We start from the raw sequence: 20664 nt of genomic DNA, 5'->3' as shown, positions 1-20664 counted from the left end.
ATTGCAAAATTATATTTTAATAATTGGATTGACAAATTATATATTTCATGTTATGTTTAATAATAACTATGTGCTAGATATATAAAAGTTATTATTAATAATAGTCAACGAATCTTGTGAGTACTTTAACAGTTTTATTTTGTTCCAGGTGGCAAGACAGTAAGCTGTTAAGTATTCCTTCAAACGTGACTTGTGTTTGAGTGTGTTTATAAAGTGATGGTGTCGATAAAATAAAATGGGTAGAAGAAACATGAGTATGTTGAGGTTAGGAAGATGCGTTGCGTTTCTGGCCGCGGCTGCATTTCTTTTGCCTTTCACAATACTCCTGATGGTGTTTGACCAGCAATACAATTTAACCTACAACTCTAAACGTGTCTTCTACCAAGAGGTAAGAGTATATTCAAATGTATTTTAATATTTTTTTTGTTTTGCGTACCAATTGTAATTATATTTTTCACCATAGTTTGTAATTACGTAATTCATACGTAAGACAACTAAAAGGCAAACTAACAAAACACAAATTCTTTTAAACAATTTAATTCTTTTAAAAATAATTGCCTTTTTGTTAGATATTTATTATAATGATTAACGTGATAATATAGTATTTGCCAATTACCACCTTTTGTTATATAAAAGTGTTAACAGTAATAATAAATAAACAATCCATTAGATAACATATGCGAATCTCAAAATCGAAAAGTAATAAAAAAAAATCGTATGTAGTTTTTATAGCATTCATTCGAGGTGAGAATTATAAACGTGACGAATCATGGGTTTCGGAGATCAAAAACTCAAAAAAATATTGTTATCTCTGTTTTAACTAATTTAATGAAAGTTACGACGATATTTTTTTATACAGAGATTTTGGTATGAGAAACCAACGGTTAAACATACCGAATGTATTTTTAGCACGAACAAAACGAATTGCTTGATATAAAATGTTTACTTTCGTAAGGCTTACAGAATACGATATTATTTGGTAATTACAAGTTAACCAAAGTACGGTTATATTTGAGATTCTTGTTTATTTAAAGATTAAAACTACAACCAAGCACTTTAAAATAGTATTTGCAAATGATTAGCTCTGCCAGAAAAATCTTAATTCAAATATTGTTAGACATTACCTTGTTATTTTTGGCGGCAAAATGATCTAATAAAATCACATAACAAACTAAATATCCCCCTATACTATTCTTTATCTTACCTTTCCTCTGACAAATATAGTTCTATAGGTCTGATGATTGCGGATTTGTATTTTTTACTTTTTATTTTATGTCTTAACTGGGAATCTGGTAATCGAATGAATCGAAACATTCTTAGGTAGATTAAATTTCAAAATTTCTTCTTTTGCAGAGCGACTTCTATAAAATAAACGGAACACTATACGCCCCCGCGTACACGATAACAACATCTACTTATAGGACACAGGTAAATGTCATTGGAGTATAGGTCACTAATGTTAACGCACCTGTGCTTCCTAACACTAACAAAGGTCTAAAGACGACTTTGCACACAATTTAATATTTTATTTTCAAACGGTCCGAACACGGACTTGCTTTTGATGTGTAGTGTTTGAATTGGCACTTGTTTTGAAATTTGCACAGCTCAAGATGTGGAACTATGCTCGGTATCTTCACGATAAATTGATATGAGAACAAAAAGTTTATTTTATCAAATAATTTACTAACATTTGTCTATGAATTGGTACTTGCTTGAATTATATGCAAAGCGTACGATGAATACGAAATACGATGAAGATAATGCTTGGTATCATATTTAAATATGGGATTCTAAACAAGTAGATTAGTGTGAGGAATGAAGAAGGAAAAATCTACATTTAACCATTAAAAGATGCTGTGGTAGTTGCTATAGTGTGCAAATAAATTATTAACTTTGCTTAACTACTAACCTAATCTAGTACTAAAACTAACAAAATAACAACAGATAGATTGAATGATTGCTTCTAAGTTCAAAATTATGATCTTTATCAAATTGGAGAACGCCGTAAAGAACGATTAATTTCAATTTACCCAGGATTTTTTACTGTAAATTCATAGTTATATATCAGTATTAAATAATGACAGTTAAATTGGATTGCTCCACATTATTCCGTATCACATAATCATGTGAAAATATCTTTAGGCACTTGGTAAAATTACCTCGCTATTTTAATACAATATCGTGAGCGTTTTTTATTGTATGATTTGAATGGCTATTGATATTTGGCTCTAAATATTCAATTGTGAGGTTGGTCGCAATGTATTGTCTTCATTTCGATGTTCAGTGAAAATACCGTTACTACGCCGAGTAAAGGCCGGGGCTTGCATACCAATTTTGTGGTTTTTACTTTGGTACATGCAGTTATGTCGTATTGTACAGTTTCCTATTTGCATATTGCATCTAGCTCGACATGCTCATGAAATTGTATTTTTTTCTTGCCTGAATTCTTTGCTAGTATTCCACTTCAAAGCGATAGTCGTCTGCACGTTTCGAAAGTATTAGGACAATTACGCAGAAACAATAACCAATAAGACTTACCTGTTAATTATATCTATACGAAAAAAGGTCGGTCAGTATTATACGATTAATTTCTTTTTACTATTACTCGTATGCCGTTGTTTGCTACAAATCACTGCTACCCAATTGGTTATTTTGTAAGATGGGACAAGAGTTTGTCTAGTTGTAAGGAATAAAGCAATTTTTCTATAGAAATGTGGTACACAGCGAAGTGCCCTGACTGTACATCTGTGCAATTGTAAGCTCTTGTAGTTTAAACAGTTTGATCGTTTTTCAGGGGTTGTTTGGCACTCAATTAGTAATATACCTTCAAGAGTCACGGAGAAAGAATTCAGTCAGTTGGATTACGTGGTATTTTAAATAAATTGCTTGTTCTAAAATTAGTTAAATTGTAGTCTCAAATATTTTAAGAGATTTTTTTAATTTAAGACTGTGGTCATCTGTTATCTTCAAAAATATTTGCTCTTTGGTTATTATACACGTTGATGAAACTTTGAAGTCAAAGTAAAAAGAGTATGTTTTGAATTGTTTTACTGAAATAAATCGCACTTTATAATTACTTCCTCAATCATTGAAATTTCAACGCAGGGTAAATATTTATGTTCGGAAACATATATCAGTTGACGTTTTCGTACACTTGGCATAATTTCAGAATAGTGATATTTGAACGTTAAAATATGTATGTAGACTAGAGTGAAATTTCTTTGCATTTTTGCAATGTCCTAGATTCGAGATCGTTTACATTCGCCAAGGATTAATCGTGTTATTTTTGCCATATTTTATATTTTTATTCTAAAAGCAATAACGATTATAGAAGGGTTTTTCTTTTGTTACTTCGAAACATAAATAATAATGATATCCCATACTTAATGTTCCGTTGCTGTAAAAATGTCCCTAGATTAAAGTTTACACTGGACTGACTGGGTTTATGGGGTCAAAATGTACGTTTAAAACATATTGTCATCCCAACGTATGAAAAGTAAGGAATAGTGTAAACAGCTTTCTTTAATAAGCGAAAACGGTTAATCCTAAATCTTTATCGTTTTTTGATTAATGAACAAATCATTATTATCGCTTCTTTAATTAAATTACTTCATTTCGATAACGAAATCTAATTATTGTGTACCGTTTTTTGGTTACAACCATAAATTTCAATTTGCAAAGAAAGATAGCAGATAGCGTTTATAACCTGTATCAGGCCTATTTATAGTCTTTGTTTATTAATTCAAAGTCCTTTTTCTAACTAAGTTAACAATGATGTTTGTTAGAAAATATCTCCAGAACGATTGCATGGATCTTGATTAAATTAGGCACAGATGTAGAATATAGTCTGGAAGAACACATAGGCTACTAATTAAGTTTTTTTTATTCCCCGCTGACGGAATCACGGGCGACAGCTAGTAACCAATTTTTGCTAACATGTTTAAGTAGTTTTTTCTAAATTGATGTCCCATTAAAAAAACCTTATCTTGGCCATAAATACTACGGTTCACCACATTTTGCCTTGATCCAAATAAACATTTGTAAGAAGCATTTAATATTTAACATCTCAGTAATTGTATTCGTTTTTACAAATACAAAATCTCTTAATCATGTATTTTGATGTTACGGTACATTTTCGTATCGTTAATATACGAGTATTTACTGCTACGAAAACTGGTACTTTCGAAATGCTGTATTTAAGTCAATACTACGAATTTTCCGAAATTCATATCCGAGACGAAAAAATGAGTGATATTTGGCTCTAAATATTCAAAGTATAATACAATAATATTCATCTTACAATACAATGGCAAAAATTTTAACATAAATAATATGAATAATATGGTTTTTTTATATTTGAAATACACTTTATCCTAAGTATTTTATTGTATAATTTAACGCACTAACGCAGTATGTTACTGAAAGTATAATTTTCTTACTATTTATTTATTGACCTTGTAATTTTTTATAGTTAGTTTTTACGATATATAAAGGTGATTGCCGTTTCAATGGGTCGGATGACTCGACATAAAGTTAAAAGCGGTGCCTCCGATGCCTTATTACAGGGCTGTGATGAATAACGGCTCGCCTTGATTCTCAGAGATTTCCGCGCAGTCGCTTTTTGCGATCGTGCTATACTTATAACTAACTGTTCTATGGCTTCGAATCAGTATTAATATCCTCATTATTCTAAGAATAAATGCATTTTACATTAAGTAATATTGATGAGAAAGGTATTTTTAAAATTGCATTATAACTTTATGACGTTTACGTATATTGATAGGCAGCGCGTTCATTTTTTAACCCATTAATTTTTTCTAAGTTATAAGTTAATTAATGAACTTGTGAAATGAATAAATTATTAACCAATATTGCCAAGTCCCCTTAAAATTACTGAAGAAATGCGATGAAGATTTAAAAAACTAAAACCCCAACAATTTTTTTTTTAAAGTTATGTTTAATCTCCTTATAATCCATACAGTATTAGGTTTTTAAACGTGTATTCTACAAACAAAATCTGACCGCTATGATTGACTTAAAATAATAATAAAAATATTTATTAGAATTACAAAAGATACATTGTAATCTTAGGATAACACATTATCTCACAAAACGGTATGCAAACAGTTTGACTGTGGGATCTCAGAAACGTAAGTACATTAAAATAAATAAACAGACACGAATAAACTTAACTTGCAAAAGCAGTCAACGAACAGTAAGCGAGTTCGTCACACCAAAAAAAAACTAACCGACTGAATATAATCGAGCGATTACTTAATCGTTTGTACTCTCTGGCCATTTATTCGTCTGCCAAAGAACATTTTTGTTTATCTTGTTGTCAACCAGACTTTATGATGAGGCAAATGAGTTTTTGTTTTAAAACATTAAGATTCGCTCCGTAACAGTAAGTTTTTATTGCCGAAAATTTTTTTAGAACCAATATTGTCATCTCTCTTTAATTCTCTTTGAAAAACAAAGATATAGGCAGTGAATCGATGGTAAGATGGCAATGTCGTTTGGACGGAATTTACCGCGGTGCGCCACATTCTGCAATCACACACTGACTCAACTGGTCAGCAGAAATACTTACATACTAAAATTACTTTTTCGTTCTAAAATAAACAATAGAGAACCACACGTCTATGCACCGAAAACGAGCTGACTCAAAGCGAAGTTTTTACATGTCATCTAGTACAGAATTCTTTTTATAATCTATACATATATAAATAAATTGGTGAGTCTGTATGTAATAACGAAATTGCTGAACTGCTGTTAACGAAAAACAATTTTTTTTAAGTTTTGTCTCTCTCTATGTCTGTCCGTAAAACAGCGTTTGTTCCCTGTAATCTTCAGAACGGCATGTAATAACGGACCTATAACCTTGACAGGAAGGTAGCTCATGACGGGGGGAATATTATAAGCTACCTTTTTGTTTAAATTCTGCGGTGACAAAGTCGCGGGTGACAGCTAGTACATAATTTAACCTTATATTAAATTGTTAACTCAACGAATTAATAACAATTTTACGTTCCATTTATAAGCCTACAAATCAAACAATGAATACAACGTTAGTAGTTTTTTAAACTTTTCAATATATTCACTTTAAAAGTTGCGAGATAAACAATTATGTTCGCGGAAAGAAGAAAATTCACCTGGGAACCGAGGGACACCGTTCACATGCGGTAAACGCGTAACGGATTTTCAAGCCAGTAACTTGATTTTAAAGTTACCAGACGCAAATTTTATTTTATAACTTATTTGTCACTTACTTTTACTCTTTTAACAATAAAAAAATGCTTTAATGCAATAAACAAAAAACCTCAAAATATGGCAGGTGCATAGGTGCATGTAGAAAACAGAATAAATTATTGAAAAAAAAAAAACTTTTTATACCCTTTTAAATATTTGAAGTAAGCAGCAGTAAGTAAGCTAAAGCAAAATATCATAAACAACGTATCGACATCGTTCACTCTATCAAAATTTCTTCAAATTACAATTTCAATGAACATAGAGTATAATTAGCCGCCATGTTAGGAATTTGACGTTCGTCTGTTTACAAAAATGTTTACAGTAATTGTTTATTTCAATTGTTACAAGTAACCACACCAAAATGATATTGTTCAATAAAAAATTTAGTATAAAACGTAATCAATGTGTTTTTTTTAAATATAAATCACTACACTTTAACGATTTCAGTTAGAATATAACACATTTTTTTTATCTGCGATAGATTTTGTGATAAATAGGCCACAGTATATTCCGACTGATATAAGTAATGTTGCTATCTCGATATTGTAACCATCGAACTCGATAACACTGAAAGTTTTCAATTTCATTCTATATTCGTATAGAGCTCATCTTGGCTCAAGTTACGCTATTTACAATCATTTTCTATCCTATTTGTAACCCTATACCTATAATTCCTGTTGTTATTTCATAATCCGATTAAAAAGCATCTATTGCCATGGCTACGGGACTATGAGGAAACCATTTTATTAAATGTTTGGATTCTACTCCAAATAACGCTGAATGTGACATTGTGAGGGAAAGGTGTGGTTTCAATTTCAATGAGCTAACAGTAATAAACATTGTGCTGGCGGTATTGACTGTCCCGACAATGGAGAGGAAGTAGCGTACGCCTCGGAAACGCGACGCGGCCCGCATCCGGCGCATCGCTTACGTCATTAGCGTAGCTTGTAGGTTCCTTAGGTTATCTGTTACACTTAGGGTTGTCAACTATCTAGTAGACTAGAAGACTGGCAGCGAAAAAAAAATAACCAGTGAATACTTCTTAAACCTTCATCCTTTAGTTGACGGCGAAAAAAAAAAGACTTCTCAATCAAATCACACTTTCGCAAAACCGGAGATATAAATGTCAAACTCGTAGTCCGACTATGCTTAACAGAACTGAGAATTGGCAGCCCTAGTGAAACTCAAGTAAACTGATATAAAACTTTTTTTTTATCAATCTGTACAATATCGAGTGAAGATAGAGGTATATTTTAATGAAAAAATAAATCTGTACAAATCCCTAAATAAGTCCGTTATCAAAAAATAAAAACAAGCTGGATAAAAAATTTAAGGAGCTAACATTTTGATATACAACAATTTATTATTTAAAAGTTGATCGTCGGTGAAAGATACCAAAATGGCAACTCTATAAATGTCTTCAAACCACAAATATAAAACGCGGTTAATGGTGTACGACCGGTTCCCACGTATTTATAAAGTAGAATATACATATTAACAGGATTCGTAAAGTTGACAGTTTTAAAATTAAAACTTTCAAAATATGCGTATAATCTTAATTTTTTATTTGCTATTAGCGGTTGCGGAATGTGGCGGACATTGATCAATGCAGAATTATAAAAAAAATATTCTATTGATGAGGGTTTGCTGTGCGATATTTTATCCTAAGTGGCAAATGAATTATTTGAGTGTACATAAGCGTTTCCGTAAGCTTGTGGCGAAAGTAATCAGAAAGATGCACTCAATTACAGATTTGTATTTGACTTGTTTGAATAATAAATCGTTCACTGCGTTTGGTGTTGCAGATTAAGAGATCAGCTGCTCGTCTGAAATTTTCTCCTATCAAAAAACCCGTGCGAAGCTAGACTGGTAGTATATTTGTGTCCTAGTAAAATGAAATGACCTGGTTATTTTAAAAACTGACATCACATTCTGCATAAAACGTAAGATTAACATCAATTTTAAAGTACGATAGACATCGATGCTTCCATTGTGTTTGAAGATTCAGGTCACGAAATCTGCATAGACAGCGGCTTTGTTTGAGGAAAGATCGTTCCATACCGATCCCTGGTTACAGATTACCTAGCATAAACACCACGTCAGAATTCAATTATCTGTTCGTGTTAAGAATGTTAAATGTGTTTGAAGTCACTAGATTGTATAAAATTTTAAATCGACAAATTACGAATTTATGGATGTGTTGCTAAATTTTTTTAAAGGGTGGGGAACATAAGCTAAATTAATAGAAAGATAGGACTAGAGATTTTCCCTGCCTCATGTATGTTGTAAGCTCATGATAGTTCCTCAGTAGACCGACCTTTATTGGCAATGTTTATCGGTGCTATCTACAACTCTTCCACGATTATAATTTCATAACAACTTCCATTTTTCAGTTAATAGGATCTGTGATTTTAAAGTAGTTACGTCTTAGCTAAAGTATAAAGTATATTTATGTATATATCATTATGGTTATCTTACTAATATTATATAAACTAGCTTTTAACCGCGACTCCGTCCGCGCGGAACAAAAAATAGAAAACGGGGTAAAAATTATCCTATGTCCGTTTCCTGGTTCTAAGCTACCTGCCCACCAATTTTTAGTCAAATCGATTCAGCCGTTCTTGAGTTATAAATAGTGTAACTAACACGACTTTCATTTATATATATAGATAGATAGATGGGAATGTTTAGATGGATGGATGGATGTTATAAGGTATCCCCGGAACGGCTGAACGGATCTTGATGAAATTTGTCACTTATGTAGAACATAGTCTGGAAGAACACATTGTCTTCTTTTTGAGTTTTTTTTAATTCGGAATTTTAAGACGGAATCGCGGGCGACTGCTAGTTATTTATACTCGTGGACACTAAGAAAGATCGTATTAATATTAAAAATCTTGTTCACGGAAATCCGAAGAAACATCAGTATTACTAAAGATTCTAACTCTCGTCTCATTACTGGCATCGTAAAGTTGCTCGGCCACTTTCCTTTTTACAAGTGTCTTGTAACCGGGAAAATTCTTATGTACGATTTCTTACGTATTATGTACAATACACAATACACGAAGATGTCTGGATGGATGGAGATTTCACCACAGCTTTTACGAGTTATTGTGTTTACCAAAGAGTATAAAGTGATCTCTTCGACAATATTAAACCAATATTGTCGAACAGATCACATGTTCAGTAACGTTATTTGTAAGGTTTATTTGTATAGGCATTTAAACTGCAAATTATATTACTAAGTAAGTGTTCAGACTGATAACGCTGAAAGAGTGGCATCATTTTCCACCCAAAATGTACACTAAACACTCACCTACTGAATTGAAATAGTCTTGCTCGGTAACATATAATGTAATGTGCCCAAAAGCTAACAGTGTTAACATTGACAGCTTATCCGTCGTTCTTTGCGCATGATATTGTCAACATGAAAGGCGTGGCGCTATTGTATATCTGTTAATAATACGAGTTGTATAACAAGAATCAAACTTTTTAGAGGCTCAGAGATAACTTCAAGCGTACTTCTGTTCAGGTGGATGACTAACTGCAGGTGAAGCAAGTTATATGGGTGTGTCCCGCCCCGGTATCTCATCTTTCCCTAAGGATACGTGCGGCTCGTGTGAAATTCCGAGCCGCCATAAAATTTGTATAGTACTATATCGGGCTACGAGTCATTTCAGGGTTATGATTGATGTGGGACCTCCAAATGTATTAAGACCTTGCCAGAAATATAGGCTATTGATATATGATATTAACATACAACTGGCAAACGATTTTTGTTAGAACATTGTACTTTCTGGCAATGAAAACCGAAGGGTAAACCTTGCAAAATAATTGTAGATCATATTTGTGGAATTTTGACGCGATATAACGAGTATGCGAAGTATTGATCGATACCCATTAATATTTGAAAACACTAAATTACGTGGATGGTCGTTAAAAAGCTATTGAAAGTAAATCGATTCGCTCGCTACGAGTTAATTAAGTAAAGGCGATTTCTACGACAATCGATAATGTAGAAAGGAACTATGTCTATTGAATGAACTATAAAAAAACACGCTAACATCGGAAGATACAGTAAGTTTTATTGAGTTTAAATTTTATGACAGCTCTAGGTTACAAAGTCTTTGTAAGGACTGACCCCTATTTATAGTCTCAATTATTTTAAAAAAGTGTAATAAATAATTACGTTGCTCCAGTTACAAGAGTTGGTTACCATTGCAAAGATTATAGGGTCATTTGATTTAGTATTATTTATTTGTGTGTAGTTTAGTGCTAATTATTTATGACTAGTTGTCACACGCAACTCCGTCCGCACGGAATTAGAGAAAAAAAAAACGTAATAAGTAGCCTATGTGTTCTTCCAGAATATGTTCTACATCTATGCCAAATTTCATCAAGTTCCGTTGAGCCGTTCTGGAGATACCTTCAAAAACATCCATCCATCTAAACATTCGCATTTATAATACCAGTAAGATAATAATCGAAACCTTTTCCAAACAAAAATCTTCATTTGTGGTTTAGGTTTTGATAAAATACTTAAAATAGAAAGAAAGAAAAAAAAAACATTTATTACCACACAAAGAACAAAAAACACACAAGACATATACTTGATACAAAAGTGTGGCAGGAGGAAGCTAACACAGCGAAGCAGGGACAGACTTAACTATCCCTGCGCTGGTTTTCAGCTGGCACATTTACATAACTAAAGATTAAATTATATTATCAACAAACAATGATTCATAACATTAGAATAGTCTAGAATGAATTGAAAGAAACTTGTTCAGTTGTCTAGAAATCAAAAAGGGAGCGTGAGCTATGCAATGCCTTTTGTCATGTAACAAATGCATATGCTGGAATTAACCTTCGTGCTTCATTTCAGCCATATTGTTCGGTGACATGCGACTATTTGATACAATAACATTGCGTGCTTATTTACTCAAAGCATTGCACTTACGTGACAGAAACATGCAAAACAAGTGACTTAGGAACATTCTAAAGTTATTTCTCTTTTCAATGTCGCCAATAAATGAAACAACTCAAAAAAAAAAACTCTTCTGTACCTACATAAAGCAAAGAAGAAACATTTACGAAAGAAAAATGATTGTATTCCGACGTCAGGAGGAAAATAAATAGTGGTAGATGCCAGCAACAACAACATCTGTTGCATAAATTGGCCGGCTCGCTCGGTGCAATACCACGACCATACAGAAGACAGGCGTCAAGTGAAAGTAATTCTGCGTTCCGGAAACCTAATTTGATCCTTTTTCCCTTTCTTCTCTTCACAAGGGAAGGATGGGTAGGGTAAAGGGATTTGATGGAAAATGAGACGCATATGAAGGGGAAATATTATCTTTCAGTGCGTCTCCTCCTCCATCGATTAAAGATAGGCGACGCACCTGCAATTGCGGATGTCTATGGTCAGAGGTCAATTACGTCAAAATCAGTGAGATTTTTGGTGTACTTACGCACCATAAGTAACACAAATTTTGTCGATGATGTTACGATGGTGCTTGCCACAAATATTCGTGCTAGGCCCACAGTACCGCCGTTAGGGTAGGGCGCGGTTGTGCGACTCCCAAGGGTGCTGGACAAAAAGGGGTAAATTACATAATATCACTCCCAAAGGCATTGCCTCGCCTTCTTAAAGGCATGTTAAAATAGGGAGTGCCGTAGAAATCCCGCCCTGGGCTCTGGTAGAGCTAAAACCGGTACTGTCTAAGCTTTACCCGGCTGGCTTAAGTGGATAATTTATTTCAAAATTATCTGTATTATTATCATTACAAAAATGTCAACTTAACAAATTGTAATGGACTTTCCTTAGATTTAAATGCAAATTCACGGTTGGAATACGAAACTTTCTACGCGTATGTTCAAGTGCTTGGCACGACGCGACGCGCAAATGTTCAACATACCGTTTACTTTCTCTGGTCACTCGGTCATAAGAATTGCTCATCAACAATTTGCAATTCTCTTAATTAACATAATAATAAGCATATTTTTTTTAGCTGTACCTTTTATGTGCAATTTTATAATTAGCGGTTACTTTATTCAATGAAAAGTCTGTCACTTTTAACAAGCGTGCATTTTAAAATAAGTATTGTCTTTTTTTTGTTAGCGATATACATAATAATAAACATATATGAAGCGTCAGTGGATCAGCGGTTAAGCACTAGACTTAGTATCTGCAGGTCCTAGGTTCGAATCCCACCACGTACCAATGTGTTTTCAATTTTCGATTTACATATGTATATTGTATAGGTACATATATGCGATGTTCGTACGGTGAAGGAAGCATGATGCAACTTGCACATATCTGAGAAGAAATTCAAAGATATGTGTGAAGTCACCCAACCGGCTAGCGTGATCGACTATGGCCTGGTCACCCCTAACTTAGGGTAGGCACTGAGCCCCTCAGTGGGGACAATTGGACCACGTAAATACTTAACATTCGGTATGATTGTAGTCAATATAACCTAATAATCTAATTAAAGAAGTATGACGATTCGAAAAGTTGACAAATAATTTTGAGTACAACGAAACAAGTTACTCATTTAACAAGTTTTGTTTCTTATGGTTATTTACATCAAAATATTTAACTACTCCCTTTTGTTTTCTTGTTCCAGTACGTATTTGAAAACGGGACGCACGATGAGCTGCTATCGAGAGAGAAGTTTCTGGAGGTCGGGGCGAGGATGGAAGCCCGCCGCGACGCCCTCAGGGCCCAGTGCTCCAAGCTAGGCCTGGATAGCTCCAGCTACAAGTCTTATTCATGGGAATACCTCATAAACAGACAGTACCATGTTATATGGTAAGATGATAACGGGAATTGTATACAAAAATCTGAGTTACAAGCCTATAGTTATTTTAGATTCAGATTATAAAGTATCTCTGCCTTAAAATTCATACAGATCAGTCCAGTCTTTCTTGAGTGACGTGGTATTAAATAACCATATATTCATCTACTTATCGAAACTAAGATATTTTTAAACTATTAGTCGGATTAGTTATTTTTAATTCAAATTAACAATGAATCATGTATCCAGTTTTACAATTACCCAATTACATTATTTTTATTTTATTTTTATTTTTATAAGGAATGCAACAATATTTACGATTGATCAGTGAATTGTTAATCCTAATTTTAACTTTGAGTAAACACAGTTGGATTGTCTTATTGCTGTCAATTGAATAGATCAGCAAACACGTGTGTAAAAATTTACAACTGAAAGCTGTTCAGAATTAATGTCAGTGAAGTTTACTTCTTTGATGTTTGAATTGGTACGTTATTTCACTGTTGCTGTGATTATTAAACGGATCGTGTAAATAGAGTAGTGAAATATTGATATTTGTACCGATATAAGATAGAAATCTCATATCGGTACGAATATACGGTACGGAAAAGAGACATAATTGTGATACAAGTGGCTTGTTAAAAATATTAAACATTGTTAAGTTAGTTTGCTGTTTGTAATAATAATTACTAATTAGTGTCTACGTCTTTAGCTTTTTTGTCTTAGCAATTTGCTTGTAAAAGATTCTTTGTTTAATATAATAGGGATAATTACTTTTTTGCTTTAAGCTTATTCAATTAGAAGTTATGAAAACTAGGTTCCAAGTTAAGGCAACGTTAACTCTAACGAGTTATTCAAATTATATTTAACAATTTAATATACAAACATGTTTGGTGGTTTGACACATATTGCATAATGCCATGGCCTCTGACTTAAATTTACTTATAAATAATATTTACATACTAGTCTGGTGCCCGGTTTTACATAAGACTAATTCAATATTGCATAATTCGTTTTTGTAGATTAAATGACTTTTATTTTAAAAAACATAGTTTTTGTTCACTTCAATTTCGAATCTATTCTCCTACTGATATACTAATTATTAATAGGAGAGATTGGTATTTTGATTAAAGTCAAAATCTACTGAATCGATTAAAAAAATCTTTTGCCATTAGAAAAATTTAAGATGAAATTATTAATTATGTATCTGTTATGAAGAGTTTTTTTTTTATATTGGTTCAGAAATTTTGAACTTACATTTAGGTATATAATGAAGTAGATATATATCGTCATCTACTGATAAAATTGTTGACCAAGGCTGAAGTTGACCAAGTTGGTATGCATAGGGAGATAAAAGTTGTAAAAGACTTAAAAAAAGCCGTTAGTTTTAATGTTACGTTAGGGTCACCTTTTCAGATAAGTGATAAGATAAAGAACAGGAAACAATAGATCGTTGACCAATAAACGACCAATAATTTTACAGTGAGTAAATAAAACCCTAGGCATTAAATATTTATACTTTGACTAGCTGTCGCCCGCGACTCCGTCCGCGCGCAGTTAAAAAAAAACTAAATGGGGGGGGGGGGTATGAAAAATAGATGTTGGCCGATTCTCAGGCCTACTGAATATGCTCACAAAATTTCATGAGAATCGGTCAAGCTGTTTCGGAGGAGTTTAACCACAAACACCGCGACACGAGAATTTTATATATTAGAATAATATTGAACATCTGTTTGTCCTCAGGTGCAACATATTTAAGGCGGCGTCAACATCGTGGATGTACAATTTCAATCTTATGGCGAATTATTCAGCTGCATTCTTGGATAAGACTAAAGAGGTTCCATTAGAACTGGCAAGAAAGAAGTACGTCAGACCATCGGTAGAAATGCTGAAGAAAGCGCAGTCAGATTCTATTACTTTCCTTATTGTGCGACATCCCCTAGAAAGGTTGGCGTCAGCTTACAACGATAAAATTGTTCACGCGTGGCCCAAGTCATTCCACGATAAAATGGGTCACAGGATCATACGAAAATATAGAAAGGTAACAATTTATCTCAGACAATCTACACATTTTCTGTTTATAAAACTTTGAAATTAGAAAAGGTTTTTGAAAAAGAATCTTTTCTGACATAATTAAATTAAATAATCACTTCACTTTATCACTCACAATTTTTACAAAATAACAGAAAATAGCGCAATAGCCGCCGTCATTTGATGTTCGTTTACTTAATTTTGTCGTTGTATTAAAGTGAAATATAGAAAACATATGTTTCGCTTTCAATTATTATTTAATTTAATCATGATTTGAATAGTACATTTAAAAATACAAAACATCGATCGAATGTCGCTTTCCACCATTCATGTGTGCGAGCAATAAAATGCGTAGTCGATGTCGCAAGGAGTTACGTCTGCCATGTGGCCTCCCAACAACCAACAGCCTTTCTCTAATGTAAGAATCATATTCCACGTGACATACCCACTCGAGATAAAACAAGTGCCGAAACATAATCCATTAATAATTCTGAGGTAATGTGTAAATTTTTCACAATCGAAGATTTATTTACTAAAAATAGCTTTATGCACTTCTCCAAATTAACTAAAACGTCATTAAATTTCATGTATGTACATATGTTCGCGTAATTTCTAAAAAGGGGTTCACTATTTTTTTTTATGATAATCATAACTGTGCATTTTATGGTTCAGATATCAGCGGAGAAGCCGCCACCGCCGAAGGAACGTTACCCGATGTTTGAGGAGTTCGTATCATACGTGGTAGACGAAGCGCGCGCTAAGCGGCCGCTCGACATGCATTGGACCCCCTACACCACGTTCTGCACCCCCTGCAAGTTCAACTTCGACGTCATACTCAAGTTTGAAACTCTCGATGTACGTATAATATCTTACTTTATTCAGTTAATCAATACTTCTTGAGCTAGAGCAGAGAGATTTAAATGTTATACGTTTAACGTACGTTTTGCAGAAAAGTTTAGTTCAGGGCGAAAGGGCTTTATATTATTAAATGCCTTTCTTCTAAAAATCAGGGTTTATTTGTTTTGGTCAAATTTGAAATTAAATAAGTGGAGTCAAATCAATTGAATTTTGGGCCCACTAGCGTTAAGATTACTTTGATAGTTATATTAAGTGACCTATCAATGGTTTTTAGTAGACGTGTATATCTCTAAACCCGTTCAAAAGTACAGATAAAATAGACTTAAACTATTGAGCTACGAATCAACAGCTAAATTCACGTCTCATCGCGATATACTGTCTCGTTGGTTTGTCTGTCTGGTGACACGCAGTCGCAGCTCGAAACTCAAGTTAAAGCTCTATAAAGGTCTGATTGAGCTGATCTGCAGGTCCCCAATTTTAGTTTATTTACCCATGACTAGTTTTACTAAGTAATTGATATTATTTGCTTAGAACAGCTGAATATGAATAATGAAATAGAAGTATTGTAAATCATTTGTAATGATAGCGTCATCGAACGTAACGACTCTATCGATTGTTATGATCTTCATTAATAATGCCAGCTATGTTCTATATGTTTTATATGCCTTCTTACTACATATATGTATATGTAATCAAGGAAAGCGTGCCATTTTTTCATCATATCGAAACCGAACCATTAGACCGTTACATAACAAGATTTTTACAATAAAATAAATGTTTTCCCCTGAATAACTATCGGGGCTAGCTTCGACTAACACAATAGGTTCATGAATGTTTATTTTCATTTACTTTTAGGCGAATAGTTTTAATATTTAAAATATTACGATTAAAATCGTATATATTACTCGAAGGTACTTCGATTGAAGTTATTTGAATCATATCTTACTAACGGTCTAACTAAACTAATAGTCACCCGCGACTTCGTCAGCGCAGAATAAAAGAAGTAGCCTATAATATACCCGCAGGCTACGTACCTTCCCATCAAAGTTCTTCAAAATCGGTTCAGCTGTCCTAAAAATTACCAGAAACAAACGCGACAGCCAAAAAAACACACAGGCAAACATTCTAAAAATTGGTTATTCATTTTGAGCAATGCAAATACATCACGTATACGAAATATGTTTTTTTTCTCGTTTTTACATACAGACACGACGTTTGGCGTAGAGCATATTCTCGAAGAATACATAGGCTACTAATTCAGTTTTTTGTTTGTAATGCGACACCTCATAAAGTAATAAATAAAATAAATTGTTTGTTCAAAATGTCCCACAACTTAACAAAAGGTTTATAACTAACGAGCTGTTTTATAAAAAAAATAATTGATGATTAAAATTAAAAAAGAGAATTGCATTTTAAAAGAGAATGGTTTGTTTATCACTACTCATATATTCAATCCCTGTCTTACTTAAGACCTAAACTTCAGTGCAAAGCCTTGAAGTTGCTTGTAGTCGTCTTTATAACAGAGGTTAATTTTAATGAATAAAAAATGAAAAACTTTGCTTTGTATAAAACATACCATCTTGATTATTCATAGCATTTCTTTTTCATAGAAAGTGGCATCGGTAATTGTTACCTCACTGCATTGAACTAATTTTTCATGTCACGCGATGTGATCGATACAACTCGCTTCGTATCACATGAAAACGATTTATGTGCACATGTGTACATATTTTGTTTTAACTAATATAAGAGAAATCGAAATTCAAAATTGCTTATATCAGCATTAATATATACTGGCTGTTAATATAGATAAAATTCTGTTGCTGTGAAATATTTTTCTCGACTATTGAGCTACGATATAAAAATTGTTATCTATCTATATCTATATATGTAAAAGAAAGTTGTGTTAGTTACACTATTTATAACTCAAGAACGGCTGAATCGATTTGACTGAAAATTGGTGGGCAGGTAGCTTAGAACCAGGAATAGGACATAGGATAATTTTTACCCCGTTTTCTTTTCTTTTTTTTTTTATTCCGCGCGGACGGAGTCGCGGTTAAAAGCTAGTATACAATAAAACCTTAAATCTCCTCAAATTTAATGACCGGGAATCGTACCTGGGCCCGCGTGGTAGGCGAGCATTCTACCACTGAACCACCGATAAGTTAATAATTAAGAACTTTCTAAAACTAAGTATATTTTTAATTGTTTTTTACAGGAAGACCAAAGGTTCCTGATACAAATGGCGCGGCTGCAGGAAGTGGTGAAGCCGGAGTGGCGCAACAGCGGCAAGGGTTCACAAACGTTGCACATCATCAACCATCTCTACTCCAGGCTAAAGAAGTCGCAGCTCGATGCACTTTATAATCTTTACAAGTAAAACTTCTGTTTTGTTTCTTATACCAACATTGTGAACTGATACTAAAAACATTTATTTTGAAACAGATATACACCTCTCATTTAAAACTATGTCTTTAACAAAGTCCATATTTTTAACCCAACTACTTTGTAGATAATAGATACGAGAGTAATTGCTTCCTCACTGGAATTATTAACCAATAATGGTCTGTAGTCTGAATCAATAGATTGTGAACTTTTTGTTAAGAACCGTCACTTCAAACAGTTCTACTATCAGTGGTGTTATTTAGCAATAAGATGACAGCCTAGTACTTTTATTAATGGCCATTTAATCTATATATATAAAAGAAAGTCGTGTTAGTTACACTATTTATAACTCAAGAACGGCTGAATCGATTTGACTGAAAATTGGTGGGCAGGTAGCTTAGAACCAGGAAACGGACATAGGATAATTTTTACCCGGTTTTCTATTTTTTATTCCGCGCGGACGGAGTCGCGGGTAAAAGCTAGTAATATATAAATTTTGTGGTTTCAGATACGACTTCCAGCTCTTCAACTACACCATAGACAAGTACTATGAGATCGTTCGACCTGACGACAACAGCAGCCACGGATGAAGATGAACTCTGCATTTTTCACGTTGAACATTTCATTGAACATTAAACAAAAGGCGAGATGCAAAGCTGAATAAGTAAAGGAAAGACTGATTGTTAGACCGAAATGACACCGTGAATGACATATTGATCTGTCGTCAAGGCTTGGATACGATAACTCATACGTCAACATGATGATTAGTTTATGTATTTTGTGATAGAAACGTTAACGCATTCCATTCCACTACATTTTGTATGAAGCCTCGCCAGACAAGTCGGTAGCACTGAACGTGTTAAAATTTATTGTATCCGCATAAAATATGCAAGTTTGATATATACTATGTAGTTTACTCGACTTATTTTTGTCTTATGGTGGATGTTTTTCTACATTTAGAAATTTATTTGTTATTTTAATTAGCGGATTATTCAAAAATTTTGAACTTGGTTTTTTAAATGTGTAACAAGATATTTTTTTAATTAAAGTAATGTTTGAGATATTTCAAGAAAGAAGTTTAAGATTTTTCATATTTTAGTCTAAAAAATATTTTTGTTCCTGTTATCTGTTAATCCTATTTAATTTGTTACCACTTATAATATCATTGGACGTTATATGAATTCTACAAAATTATTGGCTAAAAATATTTTGGCAACAACATTTATTTAAATAAATTCTACAAACCTGTTTTTTTTCTTATAAAACAGGGACTGCTTTCGTAAATATATAAAAAATCACATCAAAAGCTTCAAATTAAATAACTTGAACCATCAAATGGCACGAAATATGCGGCAAAATCTCTGATTTTTTTCATGAAAATTCTTGTCATTTGTAATTATAGTTTTGCTGTGATTGTTTAAATTTTTTTTATATCTGTGGCTTCTCTCATACATAATATAAACAATTAATCATAAGTACAAAATATAAAATAGGTAAAAACAAAGTATCCAATATATATTTTTACGAGTAAATGAATGTTTAAGTCAAAGTATGTATCGCACAAAATTGTAACGAATTGGTATACAATATTTATGTATGTAGTATGTACAGTAAATATTTGCGTGTTAGTAAATAGGCAAATTGGTAATTATGCCTCTAGAAAGTTATTTTTTAGAGTATTAAAGTTACCAAAATATCGATACGACGGTTCCCTTCATGTTGACAGGAACTTATGACATTTGAATGTTGCAAAACTTTACCAAATATCTAAAAGAAAGAAATTTTATCTTTATCAAACAATAAAATGCATTGGATGTATGAATTTGTATGTCTGGAATGTAATGAATGTATGAGGGTAGTTTAAATTCACTAGTGAAAATTATTTAATACGCGTTAAATGTTATGCTTAATGTTAAATGTTATTAATTTAAAGCTGGTTAGTTGTTAAAGACAAAAGTTTTAGTACTGTTCTATGAACTAGTCGTAGTTTTAAATCAAGTATTTCTAATTTAAATACATTTGTAGGTTAAGTCACCTTTGAAAAAAAATCAAATGTTTCGAGCAAACCATTTGTATAAGGGAATATTGTTTTGGAAAAGGATTAAAGTATTAAAAGATTCAAACTTTATGGCGGCTCGTATTTGTTTTGGGTATATGCCTTCGAAGGTGGGTGACAAGCACACAAAAGCACGCGTGTCTTACCCCACCCACATCTTTTTACGTTCTGATGTACGAAGTCCCGTGCGAAATTGTGAGCCGCCATAAAGTTTGGATGGCACTGTATTCGATTCCAATAGTTTTGTTTTTCTTGAAAAAATAAATGGCAAAAAAAATCTTTGTAGACAAT

The 20664-nt window shown here is 33.0% G+C and overlaps 1 protein-coding gene across 2 annotated transcripts; it reads left to right on the top strand.

Annotated features, from left to right (window-relative positions):
• Window positions 1-170: 170 nt before the first annotated feature.
• On the top strand, window positions 171-19298 carry LOC106716820 (carbohydrate sulfotransferase 11). 2 transcript variants are annotated; one of them, XM_045681532.1, is made up of 7 exons: window positions 171-388; window positions 1354-1428; window positions 12876-13060; window positions 14787-15084; window positions 15747-15929; window positions 18151-18308; window positions 18826-19298. In XM_045681532.1, exons 1-7 carry the CDS (start codon window positions 236-238, stop codon window positions 18905-18907), a joined length of 1134 nt encoding a protein of 377 aa, XP_045537488.1. In that variant the 5' UTR covers window positions 171-235; the 3' UTR covers window positions 18908-19298. The 2 variants fall into 2 exon arrangements, with proteins under 2 accessions (XP_045537488.1, XP_045537489.1); XM_045681533.1 differs by lacking the exon at window positions 1354-1428.
• Window positions 19299-20664: the final 1366 nt, after the last annotated feature.

The sequence above is a fragment of the Papilio machaon genome, chromosome 16, assembly GCF_912999745.1.
Source record: "Papilio machaon chromosome 16, ilPapMach1.1, whole genome shotgun sequence".
Taxonomy (NCBI): domain Eukaryota; kingdom Metazoa; phylum Arthropoda; class Insecta; order Lepidoptera; family Papilionidae; genus Papilio; species Papilio machaon.
The sequence above is the reverse complement of the archived record's forward strand: the minus strand, read 5'-3'. Positions and strand labels throughout refer to the sequence as shown.